Here is a 21087-nt window from a genome sequence, read left to right on the forward strand (position 1 = left end):
ATCCTATCAAGGTTATCTACATCAAGTTCCTAATGGAAATATTATAAATCTTTATTGTTAAAATCACCCTATATGCTTAAATAAGAAAGATGTTACTATAATTATTTAGAAAAATATGTGTTACCTAACAACAATGTAGAAAGAGGTATAGTGAAGGGAAGTTGGGTTATAAATAGCAGATTTCTTGAAAGGCATAGTTGTGTGCAAATATTACGTGTGTTCTCTGAATGAACACTCATGACTAGACTTTTCTGTTGCTGTGCAGACTCGTTGCTTCTCAGAAACATCAAGGATATGTGAGGAAAAGGAAACAAAAGCCCCCAAAGTCTAAATAAATAAATAATAAATAGAACAAGGGGCAAAAATAGAAGAAAGTATAGTTAGATGTTTCCTCACTAAACACAGTAGGAAGTTGATATATAACATATATAATAAATCACAAATTGTTAATAAAATAGTGTCATCATAAATATATCAAACATTAGGACTGGGAGAAATGATAAAAGTAAATAAGAAGCTTAAATTATCATTTATACAAAAGCCATGTATCTCATTTGTAGAAAAAGTCACATATCTATTTATATATTTGAAAACAAAGCACATTGTTTAGAGAAATAGATACAAACATGGAAATTAATTCAGACTAAGTTTTAAAAGTGCATGACTGAGGAGACAAGAATTATTTTTCAAAAATTCTTATTATTTAGTTGGATTTACCTTGTTATCTCTGTGTGTTTACATACATGCATGTCTATATCTATAAAATTTATAAACTATATTATAGTATATAATATGTAGAATAAATTAGGAGTTTTTAGTTTTGAGGAAAACTTGCATGTGTTAATAATTGGATGTTCTGGGAGCCAGTGCTGTGGTGTAGCAGGTAAAGCCACCACCTGCAGTGCCGGCATCCCATATTGCAGTCCTGTTTCATTTATCTAACACCCTTATTATTTTCTACTTAGGTCCATTTCCTAATCACCAGCAAACTTCTGGTGTCATCTTCCCCATATTTTCTTTCCCTTCTAAAATAGATTTTATAAAATCTCCAATTCCAGTCAAAATAAATTGTAATATTTTATTCTATAGTTGGTGTTATAAAATTCCAAGTCTCAGACCTATCAACCTTTTATCACTTAATATCAAGTGGTCTTATTTTGGCCCAATTTTCTTCTGTACTTTATCTATTACCTGTTCTCATGTCTTCTCCATGAAGCATTTTAATCATCTCAATCTCTGTTCTTCAGATGAACAGGCTTATGGCAATAACAGAATATCAGCATTAGCCCTCTATTGGAATCGGTGTATACTTCTCTAGTTAAAGGCAATTTAAAATTCATACTATTCTCTCTATCTTAGTAGTGCTGAAAATTGTCATCATGTAAGGCTCTTTTCAACTCTTTCTTAGTCTAATCTTTTGGAAACTGTGAATGGAATGATTAAAATTTAGTCTACTGTCACTATCCTTGGATAAATGTAAAACCAAATTATAAAGTTGTAAAAATAAGTAGTATTATAGGACATCAACAAATTAAAGAAGCCTAAAAATTGTAATTAAAAAGGTGTAATATGATTAAGTTATTCAAATTCAACTACTAGAATATATTCATTCTTTAATATTATTGTGGTATATTTATATTACCTGTATATAGCCATATTCATTATGTATATGGATACAGATATATACACACATTATGTATACATATATTTATGTGGATTAAGAGAGAACAAAGAGATACAGATTTATAAACATACACACACATACATATATACACAGAGTAAGAGAAATGAAAAGTTTCTCAGAATCTTTATATGCAGAAACAAAGCAATGGATCAAAATTGAATTACTCCATGGATGGTAGGAAGGAGAAAACACTCAGATGCTATTGGAAAGGACTGAGAAAATGCTAAGAGCCAACCAGGAAAACTGGAAACATTTCTAATGATATAGTTTATGAAATTTTACACATAAGTTTAATTTATTTACTTTCAAATAAAACCTGCAGTGAAATCTTTACTCTCCATAATCTCTGGGAGGTATATTTTCTTTCAAGGAAATATAAAGGAGAACTGAGTTTTGTCACAAAGAGTAAGTTTGGTATAAAACAATGGAGAAATACTCATAGAAGAACCACTATATATACATACGCACTACAAAATATAGATCAAAGTATCTTTTTCTTTACTCTTTTGAAAAATTTGAGTTTATTTTCTGTAGACTCTTCATATGGCAACCCATCATTAGTTTAATGATTCTAATTATTTTATTTTAAATAATTCTGTACTTAGATAAAATGATTATCATTTCAGATTATTTCCTTGGAATGCATTCCCTGAAGTGCAATATAGGTACAGAAATGGATCACAGATGGATCAAAAGTTTTTTAGATTTTTGTTTATACATACCGCAAAATTATTATAAGGCATATATCAATTTATGCTTTTACCATCATATTCTGTACCCATCCTGTTTTGGAAATTTTCAGCCAACTTCATAATTTTTAACTACTTTAGGTTAACTTATTTTCACTGCTTTAGGTTAGCTATTTTTCAAATGCTTCTCATCAGTCATACTTTTTTATGAGAAGCTGATATATTATCTTACTCATTACATTTGGCCATTCTTTTATATTTATTATAATTTCTCTAAATATCATTTATATACAAATGGATCATATTTTTGTTTTTGTTATAAATAATTACTCTGTTATACATTTAGATTTCCACATCTTTCAGGATATTCCACTACAAGATTTTAGAATAATTCAATTGAATTCAATTTAAAATTCTTTCTTTATGAGTCCTTTGTGTGAAAAGCTTAGAAACATTTTCTCAATCTTCATTTCAATACAAGACTCACCTGCATTTCCCCATTAATTATTATTATAAAGTTACATGTATTCTATTACTCCCTCTGAAAATTATTTTTGCCTGTGATATATGTTGATAGAACTGAATGATTTCCTAATTGTACTAGATCTGCTTTAGGATTCCCTTCCATTCAGTGGCTTTTATAACTACATCAAGACTAAATTATTTTAGTAGTTGTACTTTTATATATTTTGGTAAGTAGTAGGACAAATACTATATATTTCCCTAGCCTTAGCTTTGGCAAATTTTAGAAAATTATATTTAAAATTATAACAAATATTTTCATTACTATCATTAAGTCACTGTAGTTTCAAATGTCTCTGTCTGTCTGTCTATCTATCTATCTTCTATCTATCTGCTATGATTGGAGAAAAATACACCACTAACCCTGATGGTAAAACTTATCAATATAACTAAAATTATTTAGGTGCAGAAATCAGTCATTCAGATAGCTCCTATACAGAAATAACTGGCTTACCCGTTAATGTGATACACACAAAATATCTTGAGATGAGAGGGTATAGTCGTGTCCAAAATGAGCTTTTGAGTGCTTATCAGTAATTCTGCCATATTTATTTACCAAGACCTCTAGAATTATACACCTACGACCTTGCAATTCTATCTCATTTGCTTTTCCCTTTCACTTGATTTTTACCACCTGCCACTCAGAGAAACGTGAGTTTACCCTAATGTGACAAATGTTCTGACCATTATCAGTTTTCCACTTCATTTTCCACCTAATTACCTTGTGAAGTCTGTCATCTCCATCATGATCATACACATCTTCTTGGCCAGAACAATGATGTCGTTGCTTGTATCATCCCATATCTCAATCTCTGCATCTAGCTTGCTCTTTACTTTCTTGAAATCAGCAACTTGCTCAGCAATCTTCTCCTTTTCCGCCTCAGGCAGCTGAGTCATCTTGGCCTAAAACATGCAATAAGTAGACGTGAATTCACTCTACTATCTCAAATGCATTTCAGGTAGAAACGTCATTGTAAGACAACCATAAAACATGTTCATTTAAAATTAGAAGCACTCAATAGTTTAAATCATTCAAACCAAACATGCCAGGTTTATTTTGTTATTTTTAAAAAGAGAACAAAGTTCTCATATTTCATATATACAGTTTTAAGAGCACAATGATACTTCTCACTCTACCATCGCTCCTTAACTCCCTCCCGCCCTCCTTCTTATCTAACTTTTCTTTTAATTCTTACAATGATACACTTTCAAAATAATACATCAGTTGAACTATAATTATGTTCTCTAGAACTATGCTATATTTGAGAATAAAAAGGTAGGATTTGATGTCTGAAATACTTAAATCTATTCTTTAAAATAAATGTGGGACTTCAAAACTTCTAACATTAAAATTTTAAATTAATTCTTATTTAATGCAATATATTACACTTGTTAGAAATGCAATATGCTTTTAATTACATGGTAGTTTATTTTAAAAGGTAAAAGTTTAACAAAATTTCACTTGAGACTGTCTACCTGTGTAAGGATATGTGTACACGCACACATACAGGTAGATTCCTTACATAAACACTGAATATATATTGGTTGATAGTAAGAATATACATGTACAAATCATTTGTTTATATATATAAATAAGACTGTATATATATTTTGTACATATAAACACACTAAGATGCATATATGTATACAAAGTATTACAGAGGAAAAATAAAGCTGTTATCATCAGCATTTATTAAGGCAGCTCTCCCTAATTAGCATGCCGAGTTTAATCTCTCCTGCACATTAATTTAATCTGCATACCATATCGTTTTTTGGGGAATGGGTAGACAATAATGTATATGCTGAAACTACTAGACACAGAATTCTCACCCTTGGGACCTATCACTTTTAATCAAATAAAAAAGGATCTTGAAGTAAAAGTGATCTGACAATTTCAAGATTATGAGTTCACAAGACTTCCCATGTAATTATATCATCAAAAAGGAATTTCAAATATATTCTAACAGTAGTGTATACACAGGGTAGAGGATGAAAGGAAGCATTTTGGAAAAGTTAAATCATGTAAGTATAATTTACTCAGTAGATGAGTAAAACAAGAAATCACTTCAAAAAACTTTGCAGGGTTGGGCATTTGGCCAAGCTGTCAAGACATTGGTTACATTGCCTGCGTCTTCTTTTGGAGTGTCTGGGATCAATATCAGGTTCCAGCTTCTGATTCCAACTTCCTGATAATGTGAATCCTGGGAAGGCACTAGTGATGGTTGATGCAGTTAGATTCCCAACATAGATGTACTAGACATGGATTCAGTTCCCGGCTCCCACCTCTGGCTGCCAGACGTTGCAAGCATTTGGGTAATGAACTAGCAGATAAGTGGTCTCTTTCTTTGCCTATCTATCTTTCTATATCTCTCTGCCTCAAAAATAAGTAATTTTTAAAGATTTATTTATTTATTTGAAAGGCAGATTTACGGAGAGGCAGAGGCAGAGAGAGAGGTCTTCCATCCACTGGTTCACTCCTCAAATGGCTACAATGGCCAGAGCTGAGCCTACTTGAAGCCAGGAGCATCTTCGTGGGTCTCCCATGTCGGTGCAGGGGCCCAAGGACTTTGACCATCTTCTATAGCTTTCCCAGTCCACAGCAGAGAGCTGGATTGGAAGTGCAGCAGCCGGGACTCCAACCAGTGCCCATATGGGATGTGGGTACTGCAGGTGGTGACTTTACCCTCCATGGCACAGCACTGGTCCAAATAAGTAAATTTAAAAACTGAAAACATCTGCAGGGTTCTGGATACAATGTCAAGAGTTCTGAAAATGTACTTTCAGAATCAACAATGTGCAGCAGCAAAAAATACTAAATGTATGAAAGGAAGGAATTAAAAGAATGGTTGCTCTGAATATTTTTATTGAAATATCATGCTGTATTCCAAAAATATGTACAATTGATAATCAAAAACTTTAAAAATGTTTAAGAATATGAAAATGCTATCGTATCTGATTTGCTCATCACATATTGCATCTATGCATCAAATTATCACTCTATTCCCAATATACAGAATTACAATTATAAAATAGGCAAGGGAAATTTCAGACAAAAATAAAACATAAATTGTCTGATAGTTATTATCTATTTAGTCTGTCTAACCACAAGTCTAAAATAATGTCTGTAAAAATATCAGGATTAATTAATTACTTATTCTTTCTACATAGTAAAGAAAATAAATTGAACCTTTCTGATTTGCAGGTTTTTTTTTTAAATTCCATGACACGTGACACTTGTTGAATGCTTGATGAAAGACAGATATTTCTTACTCAACAACAAAAATTATTAAACTATGTTCAGATAGCTATTATTTTTACTTAATTTTCTTCTAAGGATAAGCTTAAGTTGCATGAGATTAGTATTTTTTTTAATTCATGACCTATACAATCACTTTTCCTTAGCATCTAAAAACAGTTTGTAATTTTTTCTCAGGAATTACAAGTTACTTTACTACTTCTAGCATCTGGCAAGGCATATAAATTAGAACACAGCTCAATAGTCTTGAAATAAAAAATAACATGCAAGTATATTAAAAGCTACAAACCCAATAACAGCTCATAACTAGAATGAGTTCTCTCCATCCTGACAACTGGTCATTATCAATCTCTTAGAAAAAGTGTTAAACTTTCAAACAATAAAAGCTACAGATAGGGTCAACTGTGGCTTCTTTATACATTCTAAATGACAGGGCTAATAAACCTATAATTTTATATCTAATAAAAATGTTGAATTATACACTGGTATATTATGGAAAATTGTTCACTAAATTTATAATAAAGCTAAAACTATTCAAGAGGTGATCTGGTTAAGTGTATTCTGAGTTCCATTTCTTGAAATGTCACTGATTTCCAATATGACCTTGAGAAAGTCACTTAAACCTCTTGTCAAAGTTTCCCCAGAAACAAAAGGACAATAATTGCCATTGCTACCCACCTGCCATGCAGTGAACAGAGTCGATTATTGGATAACATTGAGACTGACCCTGTCATGGACAGGGAGATTATCGGTTGCACTCGATTTCCTTAATAACATCTCAACTCACATGGTGAATTACAATCAACAGACACTTACCACTGACAAGAGAAGGGCCAAACATTGAGAGATAGCTTGAAAAATTAAAAGTTTTATAGAATTCTGATCCTTTCCCATAGAGGGGACAATAAACAGAAAATGTTAAATTATGGATTTGCACTTTTACTGAAGGTTTTGAATTCTTTAAATAACTTAAAATATGCCATTAGTCAACTTCAATCACAATGAAAATTTCAAAATATGACTCTAAAGAACATTTGATGTTTTAGGAATTCTAAGAGAACATTCCTCGTTGAATTGTTTTGTGCAGGAAAATAAATGAAACTAGGTATAAAGCTTAAGACAAGTAAGGGGGCAATGCTGTGGCACAGTAGGTTAAAGCCCTGGCCTGAAGTGCTGGCATCCCCTATGGACGCCTGTTCGAGTCCTGGCTGATCCACTTCCAATCCAACTCTGCTATGGCCCGGGAGAGCAGTAGACGATGGCCCAAGTCCTTGGGCCCCTGTACCCATGTGGGAGACCTAGAGGAAGCTCCTGGCTTAGTATCAGCTCAACTCCAGCCATTGCAGCCATTTGGGGAGTGAACCAGCAGATGGAAAATTCTCTCTCTCTCTCTCTCTCTCTCTGTGTGTGTGTGTGTGTGTGTGTGTGAAAAACTCTGTCAAATAAATAAAATAAATCTTTTTAAAAAGACAAATCAGGTCAAATAGAATTTCTGATGCCTATGGGCAGGTGGCTATATGTCTAGGCCTTTACTCAGTTTGGCAGAACTCTGATGTAAATAGCTGTCAAGGCTTTGTGATTCACTGCCATCTGAATGAGAATATGTTGTATTATATTAATATTCCTTATTGATTTTGTATTTTTTATAAAAGGTAATAAAATAGTTAACATTTATATATGCCAGATATTCTTAAGGCACCATACAAATATATGTATTTAAACTTCTATCCTCTTCATGGTAGCCCTATGAGAGAAGTGTTAACCATCATTCCAATTTTATGAGTGGGGAAATTGAGTCTCCCTGAAATATTGGTTGATTTGCTGAAGATTTTAGCACTAGTTAAGTAGAACAGAACGCAATATACAGAATCTGGCTAAGATTTTTCTTTTTATCCCCATGTCAACAACCATAAGTGATAATGTGCACGATATTCAAGTATCCTAATGCTCATGATGATATTCATCATTCTCTATATTCAAACACAACTGTGTATAATCACATTATAATCACATTATCTTTTTTTTTTTTTTTTTTTTGACAGGCAGAGTGGACAGTGAGAGAGAGAGGCAGAGAGAAAGGTCTTCCTTTGTTCCTTTGCTGTTGGTTCACCCTCCAATGGCCGCCACGGCTGGCGCGCTGTGGCTGGCGCACCACACTGATCCGAAGGCAGGAGCCAGGTGCTTCTCCTGGTCTCCCATAAGGTGCAGGGCCCAACAACTTGGGCCATCCTCCACTGCACTCTCAGGCCATAGCAGAGAGCTGGCCTGGAAGAGGGGCAACCGGGACAGAATCCGGCGCCCCAACCGGGACTAGAACCCGGTGTGCCGGTGCCGCTAGGCAGAGGATTAGCCTGTTGAGCCGCGGCGCCGGCCCCACATTATCTTTAGTAATCTAAGTTTCCTCATCTGTAAACTAGACACACTACCTACCTCACAGCTTGTTTTGGAGATCAAATGACATAATCTATGCGAGTACTTCAAAATGTTTTCATAAAGTAGAGTTAGAAGATAGATTTATTTATATTAATAATCTTTTTCTCTGTTTATAGTCAACTGCGAGAGTATAAACGTATGCTATTGGCCGGTGCCATGGCTCACTTGGCTAATCCTCCACCTGCAGCACCAGCACCCCAGGTTCTAGTCCCGGTCAGGGCGCTGGATTCTGTCCTGCTCCTCTTCCAGTCCAGCTCTCTGCTGTGGCCCAGGAAGGCAGTGGAGGATGGCCCAAGTGCTTGGGCCCTGCACCCACATGGGAGACCAGGAGAAGCACCTGGCTCCTGGCTTCAGATCAGCGCAGCGCGCTGGCCGTATTGGCCATTTGGGGGGTGAACCAACTGAAAAGGAAGGCCTTTCTCTCTGTCTCTCTCTCTCTCATTGTCTAACTCTGCCTGTCAAAAAAATATGCTATTATGATTTTTAGTGCTTTATTAAGGTAGGTATCACAGTTTTAAGGAGATGATGATGGATATATTTTTATAATTTAAGCAAATATTTGGAAGCAATTAAAGTAGAAAACAACAACTCAAGAGGGGAAATGAAATTTTTTTGGTATATAAATTTTTTAAATCCATGCATATTTCTTTCATAATATGCATTTCCACAAATTTTTTGAAGGTCATTTATATTTAAGACATATTCTAAATTCTTCAGTGATATTAACTGCTGGTTGTTACTCATACTAATAGACTTATTTCTACACTCTTTGCAATGACAACCCTTTAAATTCTATTTTTAACATTATCCTCTATTTTTTGAGCAAAAGCTTTATTCTTCCATTAGCCTGTTACACACTTTTAAGTACACACTTCGTTTGGATTTTAAACACAGAAAAAAAGAGTCAGGAGGATTTTTCTGTAAAGACCATACTAGTAATTTGTGTTTTGTAGCCCATTTCATGCCTGTCTATCATGTTATTCAACTGCTATTATAATGCAGGGACAGTCATTAAGTACTGTACAAACAAACTATTGTGGCCTTGTTCCAATAAAATTTATTCTGAACAATTAGCTTCACCTTCCACATCATTTCCATGCATCTCAAATATTATGATCAAGTGAAATTATTTTTGTTCTTATTACTTTCCAACCATTTAAAATACAAACACTACTCTTAGCTCATGGGCTGTACCAAAACAGGCAGCAGGCCAGATTTGCCCTGGTGGTTGTACCTTGCCAACACCTGCACAAAACTTTTCCAGTAAACAGGAAACCTAGAATGTCTTGAGTTTTTTTTTTTTTTCTCGATTTCATTAATTTTTTTTTTTTTTTTTACAGGCAGAGTGGACAGTGAGAGAGAGACAGAGAGAGAAAGGTTTTCCTTTGCCATTGGTTCACCCTCCAATGGCCGCTGCTGCAGCCGGCGCACCGCACTGATCCGATGGCAGGAGCCAGGATCCAGGTGCTTTTCCTGGTCTCCCATGGGGTGCAGGGCCCAAGCACCTGGGCCATCCTCCACTGCACTCCCTGGCCACAGCAGAGGGCTGGCCTGGAAGAGGGGCAACCGGGACAGAATCCAGCGCCCCGACCGGGACTAGAACCCGGTGTGCCGGCGCCGCAAGGTGGAGGATTAGCCTATTGAGCCACGGCGCCGGCCCTCGATTTCATTAATTTTAACATATTTATATCAACTGAAATGGCTGACAAAGTGATCCTTGAAATGCATTTCGCCCTTGCCTTTTTCTATATTCTTGCATGTATGACGGTAACATATCAAGGTTTTGTGGCTTCCTGGCCTTCTTTTACACTGAACTCTTGGCCTTGACTTCCCTTTATGTACAACTGCTCTGTCTGAAACTGCTGCTTCCCCTCAACTCCCACGTGAATCTCTAAGAATCTTTGCTGACCTTCTTCACTGTTTTTCATCATCTTCTCCCTAAATACACTCATCTGTTTTCTTTTTTCATTTGCTTTGTTGATTTTTTTTACATTGATAGAAAAAATTCATATATTTACTGTGTATAACATGACCTTTTGGAGTCTATATTTATTGTAGAATACACAATTTAATGGTATTCAGTCATGAAAAAACTGAAATCCTGTCATTTGTTAAAACACAGATGAACCTGGAAGGCATTATGTTGAGTAAAATTAGTCACTCCGAGAAAGACAAATCCTTCATGACCTTACTTACATGTGGAACCTAAATAAGTCTGATCTCAGAAAAGTAGTGGATCACTAGCAGGGGCAAGAATGGAGGTGAAGGTTGGGGAGATGTTGGGCAAAGGATAAAAATTTTCAGACAGAAAAGAAGAATATGTTCATGAGATCCACAGTAATAATATGGTGACTGTATTTAATAAAGTTGTGTTCTTTAAAAATGTTGAGTATGAATTATAAACTCCTCTTACTACAAAAATAATAAATACGTGAGATAATGCATATATTTGTTAGGTAGTTTTTTTTTTTTTTTTTTTTTTTTTTTTTTTTTTTTTTTTTTGGACAGGCAGAGTTAGACAGTGAGAGAAAGAGAGAGAAAGATCTTCCTTCCGTTGGTTCACCCCCCAAATGGCTGCTATGGCCAGCGCTGCGCCGATCTGAAGCCAGGAGTCACGTGCTTTCTCCTGGTCTTCCATGTGGGTGCAGGGCCCAAGCACTTGGGCCGTCCTCCACTGCACTCCCTGGCCACAGCAGAGAGCTGGCCTGGAAGAGGAGCAACCGGGACAGAATCTGGCGCCCCGACCGGGACTAGAACCTGGTGTGCCGGCGCCGCAAGGCAGAGGATTAGCCTAGTGAACCATGGTGCTGGCCAGTTAGCTAGTTTTTGTCATTGCACAAATATGCAAGCCTCATTCCACATTCCTAACATCAAGCATCAGTGTTACAATAATTCCAAAACTCTCTCTCCAAACCTGTCCTTTCTTCATTCCAATACTGTGTTGAGTATTGCCACTGACACTGCAGGACACCCAACACAGAACAGTGAAAATCAGACTCAGTCACACCATTCATTCTTGATTTTCCTTTTTCTCAGTGATACTGCCTATCACCTAGTAGTGAAATTGCATTTTAAAAAACTGTCTTCTCTTTTCTTGAATCCATCCTACTCTGTTAGGGACAGGCTTTTCCCATTTTACCCTGTATACGTTTATCCTGTCCACAGCCTTCTGTCCAAGTTCTGGATTTAATTTGCTCTTTTATTTTCAATCCTTTTTCTTGCTGCCACTATCTTCAATCTCTGTGAATTTGATGGAATTGTGCAATTCTTCAGCTACAAAACATCATCCCTATCTCCTTATGAAATAAAGAGCAATTTCAAATATCATTATATTTAAATTTAAAAAATCATGTATGAAAGTGCCCAAATAACAAATTTACATTTGTAATTATTTGATAAACTGAGAAAACTCTTTATCTATTACTGCAATTAAGAATCAAAAAACTAAGCGGGGGGCTGAGGAAAATTGAGTAAAGCTGCTGCTTGCTAGGGCCACATCCCCTATTTGAATGCTGGCAAGGCACCTGGGCAGCAGCAGATGATGGATGTACATGAGTTCCTGCCCCCTACATGGGAGACTTGGAGTTCCTGGCTCCTGGCTTCGGCTATGGCTGTTGCAGCTATTTGGGGTTTGAAGCAGCAGAGGATTGATGATCTTGCTCCCTCTCTCTCTTATCTCTCTCTCTGATACTCTGCCTTTCAATAAATAAAATCTGTTTAAAAAAAAATTGCCAGGACAGTGCTGCGGCTCACTAGGCTAATCCTCCACCTGCGGCACCAGCACCCCGAGTTCTAGTCCCGGTCGGGGCGCCGGATTCTGTCCCAGTTGCTCCTCTTCCAGTCCAGCTCTCTGCTGTGGCCCGGGAGTGCAGTGGAGAATGGCCCAAGTGCTTGGGCCCTGCACCCACATGGGAGACCAGGAGAAGCACCTGGCCCCTGGCTTCGGATCAGCACAGCGCACCGGCCGCGGAGGCCATTAGGGGGTGAACCAACGGAAGGCTCCAGTATCCCAGGAGCCTCTTTCTGTCTCCCAGTCATTATCTCTTAAGAAAAACGATTACCTTTTTTTTTTTTTTTTTTTTTTTTTTTTTGTGACAGGCAGAGTTAGACAGTGAGAGAGAGAGACAGAGAGAAAGGTCTTCCTTTTTCCGTTGGTTCACCCCCCAAATGGCCACTACAACCAGTGCATTGCGGCTGGCGGGCTGCACGGATCGGAAGCCAGGGGCCAGGTGCTTCTCCTGGTCTCCCACACAGTGCAGGGCCCAAGCACTTGGGCCATCCTCCACTGCCTTCCTGAGCCACAGCAGAAAGCTGGACTGGAATCCGGTGCTCATATCAGGACTAGTACTCGGAGTGCCGCTGCCGCAGGTGGAGGATAAGCCTAGTGAGCCACGGCGTCAGCCTACTTTGATTTCTAAAACTATACATTAGCCATATCTAAGCTTTATGAAAATGTGATTGTAACACCCATACTCTTGTTTCTGGCTTTGTGAGCTACATTTATTTGATCTGCAGCTACACTATTGTGAGCAATTATTCTACTTATTTTCATTGTTCTAAACAGATATTATTCCAAAATTGATCTATCTGTTTTTCTGTAAATAATCTTTTTTTTTAATTTGACAGATAGAGTTAGTGAGAGAGAGAGAGAGACAGAAAGAAAGGTCTTTCTTCTGTTGGTTCACCCCCCAAATGGCAGCTACAGCCGGAGCTATGCTGATCCAAAGTCAGGAGCCAGGTGCTTCCTCCTGGTCTCCCATGTGGTGCAGGGCCCAAGCACTTGGGCCATCCTCCACTGCACCCCCCGGGCCACAGCAGAGAGCTGGACCAGAAAAGGAGCAACCAGGACTAGAACCCAGCCCCCATATGGGATGCCAGCACCACAGGCGAAGGATTAACCAAGTGAGTCACAGCGCTGGCCCCTGGAAATTATCTTTCAAGACAATGGCATTTTTGCTTGACATAATAATAAATGTTCTTGGACTTTTCTTTGTGTGTACATACAAGTGCAATGCATTTGTGTATGTATGTATATGTGTATATGTGTGTGTGTGTGTGTGTGTGTGTGTGGTATTGGTATGTTAGAGGGATCACTACAACCTTTTGCCTCTACCAGTTTTGCAATCTCATTTCATCTCACTTCCATGTCATTCTATGCATTGTAGCCTGACATTAATCTAAATTCTTTGCTGTTAAAGGAAAAAAATGTTGAGATATTGCCCATTAATTTCTTTTCTCATCTTATCCCCTTCTCCTATTTTTTCAATTCAAATTTAATCATATTTCCAGGCCACATTAGTAGTACCTACTCTTCTTCAATCTCTAGCACTTCATGAATATTTTTTTAAAACTTCAGAACTTGATGTCAGTCTTTCCTCCAGCCGTTGATACTTATAGTGTTCTTTCTTGTAGTCTAATCATTAGTGAACAAAAATATCTCACTTACTTAAGGAAAGGTCTTTAAAAGAAAAACCATCTTTGAGTCAGTGTTGTGGTGCTGTATCAGTGACTGTTTGTGTCTCGGCTGCTCCACTTCCTATCCAGCTCCCTGCTAATGGCCCGAGAAAAGCAGCAGAATATTGCTCAAGTGTTGGGCCCCTACCAAACATGTGAAGACCTAGATGAAGTTCTTGGCTACTTGCTTCAGCCTGGCCCAATTTTGACCATTGGGGTCATCTGTAGAGTGAACCAGTGGATGGAAGATTCTGTCTCTGTCTCTCCCTCTTGATCTTTCAAAATAAATACCTAACTCTTTAAAAAAAAAAAAAAGAAAAATTATCTTTCAGAATAGTAGTGACATTATAGATAAACTTAAATACATACATATACATGACATGTATAAATCTATATATTTCATTTATGTGTGTATGTATATATAAATGATAAATGTGGTTACTAAAAGAAGTAATCAAGAGCTAAATAATAAGTTTTTAGTTTCAATTTTTTTTTAACTTTTATTTAATGAATATAAATTTCCAAAGTACAGCTTATGGATTACAATGGCTTCCCCCCCATAATGTCCCTCCCACCCACAACCCTCCCCTTTCCCACTCCCTCCCCCCTTCCATTCACATGAGGATTCATTTTCGATTCTCTTTATATACAGAAGATCAGTTTAGCATATATTAAGTAAAGATTTCAACAGTTTGCTCCCACACAAACATAAAGTGAAAAATAATAGATGATTTTTTAAATGATGATGAAATCAGATCAGACCTATTGTCATGTTTAATCCCAGTGAGAGTCAAGTTGGGAATTGATAATTTCGTCTTTTTTTTTTTTTTACAGAAGATCAGTTTAGTATACATTAATTTCAGTATTTTATAGCATTGATCTTATATTTTCTTTGTCATCTGCATTTCCATAAATGACAAACTTCTACCTCTATGAGGATTTCAAGTTCATTTCTTTCATATATTGTTCCTGTCCACTTTCATACTCAGTTCCTCATATTCCTCTAAAAATGGATTAAGAGCATGGCTGGTCTTTTTTCATAATTTTTTCTGACTTTTCACCTTATGTTTATTACTAGTGTGTGTCATCTATTGATATGCTTACATTATGTGTCCACTTAAAAACTTTAAATAATTTTCTTTGTTCTTTAAATAGATAAAAAGAAGAGAAAAAGGTAGCATAATGGAAAAAATGCAGGAATATTACCATACAGAACTCTATTTAAATTTCTGCTCTGACAAGCATTAATTACATAGCAAGTAACTTAAGCATTCTATACCCATTTCACTATATGCTAAATGATATAAACTAATATAGCAGTTTTGTGAGAACTACAGTCACATCTGTTAACAATAGCACCGATAAATTAAAGACTTAGTAAATGGTACTTATGATTAATGCTTTAAACTGTTCAAATCTTTCTACAATTGGGGGAGAAAGATAGCTAAAATAATCACCTGGCCTGCCTCACAGAGCCTTGGCAAGAATCAAATGAAATACTGGGCAGATGCATTCCATAAGCAATAAAGCTATAGAGACATCAAGTCATTATAATTATCTTATTCTCAGAAGTTCTAGAATTCAAGACACTTAAATTGAAGATAAAAGGAGTTGTGTCCCAAATAAAGGAAATGATTCCAAAAATATCATCCAGCAGCTTAGTGGGAACTTTGATATTTAAATCCTTGAGACTCTATTAATTGTTCTCTTTCTACAATTTTTTGTTTCCTTTAACTATAACTTTCTTCATGGAAATTTAATTCTTAGATAAACCACACAACTATGCTACTTTTCCTATCCATGGAACTGACTGAAACACAGAAATTCTACTTTACTAATGAGTAATCTAAAGTTACAAATTTTTAAAATTATATGAATATTAGGGACTTAATTAATTCCTATAATTCATATGGGTAGATAACCTAGAGCCAACATTCAAAATCAACTAGTTTGTAAAACTTAGAAAGATATGCATGGTAGGGGTCAACATCCCGGTGCAGCAGGTTGAACAGCCACTTGCGACACTGGCATCCTGCACCTGCCAGCCAATTTGAGTTCCAGGTGCTGGGCTTCTGAACTAGCTTCCTGCTAATGTGCCTAAGAAGGCAGCAGAAGATGGCTCAAGTCCTTTGACTTCTGCTCCCTACGTAGGAGACCAGGATGGGGTTCCTGGCTCCTAGTTCCTCGCTTCAGACTGGTCCAGACCAGGCTGTTAATGGACATTTGGGGAGTGAACTTACAGATGGAAGATCTGTCTCCCTGTCTCTCTACCTTTGAAATAAATAAATAAATAAATCTTTTAAATATATGCACACACATATATATATACTACAAACACATATGAACATGCATATGGTATATGTATATTTGGAGAAATCCCTCAAAAAGAATAATTCATCTCAAATTTCTCAATTGTAATAGTGGTATCTATGTGTTTTTTTTAATAAGCAGAGGCATTTGGGAAATGAGTGTGTTTTAATACATCAAAAGCATTAATAGTAGAGCATTTGCGTGCAACTTAAAAATGCTAAAATGTTGCCAGCAAAAATTCAACCTAATTGAAATTTTCAGGATAAATTAATGAAAAGTACATCTGCATTAATATTTTAAGCATTCTAAATTGTGACTTCAAACATAATCCTGAGAATCTATTAAAACTGTTTTCCATAATATTTTAAAATGACATTGAGGGATTGAAATTAAGCTTTGCTTTAATGAATGATATATACATATATATGTGTGTGTGTATATATACATCCCTAAATCAAGTTTATAATTCTATTAGCTTTAATAAGCTCCCAAGTTCCCCATCTGTGAGAAAAATAGCACTCTTAACACCTTGTGGGTTATACTTATGATATAAATTTGTCTAATTTTATTATAAAACTTCATAGTCTTCAGGACTAAGTCAAAGAAATGTTACCTATTAAATTATCAAACTTGGGGGCCAGTGCCATGGCACAATAGGTTAATCCTCCACCTGCTGCACCAGCATCCCATATGGGTGCTGGTTTGAATCCCGGCTGCCCCTCTCCCAGTCCAGCTCTTTTGTATGGCCTGGAAAAGCAGTACAAGATGGCCCAAGTACTTGGGCCCCTGCACCCGTGTGGGAGACTGGGAAGAAACTCCTGGCTCCTGGCTTTGGATCGATGCAGTTCCGGCTGTTGCAGCCATTTGGGGAGTGAACCAAAGGAAGGAAGACCTTTATCTCTCTCTCTCATTGCTGTCTGTAACTCTAACTATCAAATAACATAAAATAAAATAAAATATTATCAAACTTAAGAGATTGATCATCTTTCCTAAAGGAAATAATAATGGCATGCTCATCACTCATTTAAATAATGATACCATTAGGTATATATTATTAATATCCAATATCACACCATGGAATGAGGCCTTTGGTGGTCATACACATGTCTCTTACAAATTAAAGAGAGACCTTTTCCAATATATTTTCTTTTAGACCCAAAAATGTTCCATTTTATTTATGAACCAATTTTGTGTTCTTATTCCAGGAAAAAATAGGTATAACAGACATTTGAGAGACAACTGCAGAAATTTCAATATAGATTAGGTAATATACAATAGAATGGGAGAGGAGGAAGAAGGGTGGGAGATGGGTGGGAGAGAGGGTGAGGAGAATCACTATGTTCCTATATTTGTTGGTCTGAAATGCATAAATTTTGTATGCCTTAAATAAAATTTAAAAACAAAAAAAGAAAATAATTAAATTTCTTTAGTGTGACTAGCATTTATTTAGTAGTTATATCTGAGAATATCCATAATTGTCAAATACAACTGCTGAAATATTTAGGTATAAAATGGTATGATTTTTAAAATTATTCTCAAATGGTTAAAAAAATCAAACTTGTTCTGACACTATGTTAAAACTGTTATTTCCAGAGGGCCAGCGCTGTAGTGTAGCAGGTAAAGCCGCCACCTGAAGTTCCCACATCCCATATGGGGTCTGGTTCGAGTCCCCGCTGCTCCACTTATGATCTAGCTCTCTCCTGTGGCCTGGGATCATAGTAGAAGATGGCCTAAGTCCTTGGGCCCCTGCACTGACATGAGAGACCTGGAAGAAGCCCCTGGCTTCTGGCTTCGTATCAGTGCAGCTCCGACCTTCACAGTCATCTGGGGAGTGAACTAGCAGATGAAAGACCTCTCTCTCTCTCTCTCTGCCTCTCTTTCTCTCTCTGTGTAACTCTGACTTCCAAATAAAGAAATAAATCTTAAAATAAAAACCTGTTGTATCCAGGTCAAGGGACCAGAGATATACTCTGTACTAGTGTTTAAACTTTTCTGTGCATTTTATTTTTCACAGTAATTGCAAACAAATAATATTTGTCAGGGCTACAAGAGATTTTATAGGTCATACAAAGGATTCTTGTAGCCCCAAACATGATCCATCTTGCAACATTAATCACCAAAGACATTTCTACCTCCCTGAACTTTCCTGAAGGTCCAGTGTTAGATTCTGCAACACTGAGAAATAAGGTAGTACATGTATATTTACCAGCAAACATTACAACAAGATAAGGGAGATCCATGATGTCTAAAAGTAAATCTTACATAGGTATTTTTAAAGATCTATGGGAGTCCGGAGCCGTGGCTCACTAAGCTAATCCTCCACCTCTGGCACCAGCACACCGGGTTCTAGTCCTGGTTGGGGTGCCGGAATCTGTCCCAGTTTCTCCTCTTCCAGGCCAGCTCTCTGCTGTGGCCAGGGAGTGCAGTGGAGGATGGCCCGAGTGCTTGGGCCCTGCACCCACATGGGAGACCAGGAGAAGCACCTGGCTCCTGGCTTCGGATTGGCACAGCACCCTGGCCGTAGCGACCATTTAGGGGGTGAACCAACGGAAAAGGAAGACCTTTCTCTCTGTTTCTCTCTCTCTCTCACTGTCTAACTCTGCCTGTCAAAAAATAAAAAAAAAAGATCTATGGGAAACAATTTCATTCTGAATCTTGGCATATATGGTGACTGAACTTTAAATGAGCTTGATATCAATCTTTCTCTAAAAGTAGGATTATTTCAAAGTTTATGATTCGCATGGAGCCCCCCAAAAAATGGTGCTAATGGGAGGAGTCATCAAAAGGCTTCCCTGAATATCCTCACTCTTTTGCAGCTGTAATCTCATCATATCACACACACACACACACACACACACACACGCTTCGGGTAACATACATATGTATTAACTATAGGTAACAACGTAGGCTTGAGAACCTTTCTTTGGTTCTTTTCCCACTAAAATAGCTGGCTTACTATAAAATGTCTTGTAAAAGACTATCATGAAGGGCAGAATACACCTTAACAGGTTTATAAGATTATTCAAATTTTTAAAGATAAGTATATTTATATAGTACATATATATGTTTATGATTTTCTTATATTCTTGACAAATTTAGTTAGCTTGAGTCAATCTTTTAAAGCCTGATAAATCCCTCTAGGGCACTGTCACTGTTGATTTTGGGTTTCCAACAAAGTGGATACCCATCCTAGAACCGCAGAGACCTCATCAGTTATCAATAGCCCATTAGCTTGTCCCTGAGCCCTCGGCCCTCCTTCCACTGATCCTGTACTTTACGTTCAATGTCGGGCGTGCATTATATTCTGAAGCACTCCATTCTCTTGCACGAAGCTGGTTATCAGAGCTAGTTTTTTCTTACCTCTTTTATTAGCCTGAATTTGCCCTTCTGGAACAGAAACGAGTATATGTGATCTATGTTCCACAAGATGGCCTTCAGCTACGTGAAAACAATCATCAGATGCTCTTAACAGCAGTCCCTTCTTCCTTTCATTCATCCTTTTATACAGCCCTTCGCTGGAGCACTATTAAATTATTGACATTTCTTTAAAAACATGTTAGCCATATAATCCTTTGGTGAGACCTCAATGTGTTACTGTTTTTTTTTTTTTACAAAGTCACTTCATCTGAAGTGCAATAGCTAAGGTGAATTCTCACAAGAAAACAATAATTGTCTTCTTCTAGGATAGTGTTTGCACCATAAAAGCAGAAAATGCTGTGGAAACTTTATAATATTTATACACATTATTTACTCATAATTAACACTCAACTGAAAAATAAGCTATAGCTAAATCATCACATATACTTATAAGAGGTATATACCTATAAGCTATACCTAAATTATCACATTTACTTAAAACTCTAAATTATGCAAGGCTGACAATATTTGATAGCCTTGAGTAATTCAATAAATAAATATTATAAAGGCTGTGAGGAAGTCAAACAGCAAGCTCTAGAATCCTACTGATTTTATTCAGAGGATTGCGCTTAGGATGTGGCTCAAAGCTTATTTTATTTTCCACACAATTTAAGCAATGTTAGTTACCTGAATTCCATTCCTCAGTTTACAGTAAATTGGAAATCGGATGTATGCTAGTGTGACTACAAGGATGGAAAAAAAGGCTACCAAACAGGAGAAACCACATTCAGATAACAGGGGTCTTTTAGTTTATAAGTTTTCTTGATTATATTAGGACACCTATCACTGCATTACAGCACAGTGCAATTATATTTTGTCATAATACTGGCAATGAGTCATCCACAACACCATCACCTAACATTCATTCAGGTCTACTGCACAGGAAGATTAAATGGCAACATTCCTGCTTTCAAAGAGTTTAAAATATCCCTGGGTAGAATAGATACAATTCTATTTATAAAATTTGATTGGTAAGGTAAGTATGCATAGAATACACTTTGAAAATTAACTCAAATGACTTATGTTTTATATCTCATCTTGAGAAAATGTGAATAATGCAGCACTAAAATAGGTGTAACTTGAGAAACAATTATGTATCTTTTATTTCTTTGAATATTATCTTAACTATGTTTTTTTCTTTTTTAAGATTTATTTATTTATTTGAGAGGTAGAGTTGGAGAGGGAAGGAGGGAGGGAGGGAGGGAGGGAGAGAGAGAGAGAGAGAGAAAGGAGGGTAGTCTTCCATCCCAAATGGCCACAACGGCCAGAGCTGCACCGATCCAAAGCCAGAAGTCAGGAGCCTTCTCTGAGTCTTCCGTGTG

General features: G+C 36.7%; 1 protein-coding gene across 5 annotated transcripts in view; it reads right to left on the reverse strand.

Moving 5' to 3' along the window:
• CTNNA3 (catenin alpha 3) overlaps nt 1-21087 on the reverse strand; it is a 1675875-nt gene that overhangs the window by 127396 nt on the left and 1527392 nt on the right. For all 5 annotated transcript variants that reach the window (XM_070057731.1, XM_070057732.1, XM_017348752.3 and 2 more), the window contains one exon: nt 3617-3798. In XM_070057731.1, coding sequence (XP_069913832.1) covers nt 3617-3798 — 182 coding nt within the window. The remainder of the gene's footprint in view (nt 1-3616; nt 3799-21087) is intronic.

The sequence above is a fragment of the Oryctolagus cuniculus genome, chromosome 15, assembly GCF_964237555.1.
Source record: "Oryctolagus cuniculus chromosome 15, mOryCun1.1, whole genome shotgun sequence".
In the NCBI taxonomy this organism is placed as follows: Eukaryota; Metazoa; Chordata; class Mammalia; order Lagomorpha; family Leporidae; genus Oryctolagus; species Oryctolagus cuniculus.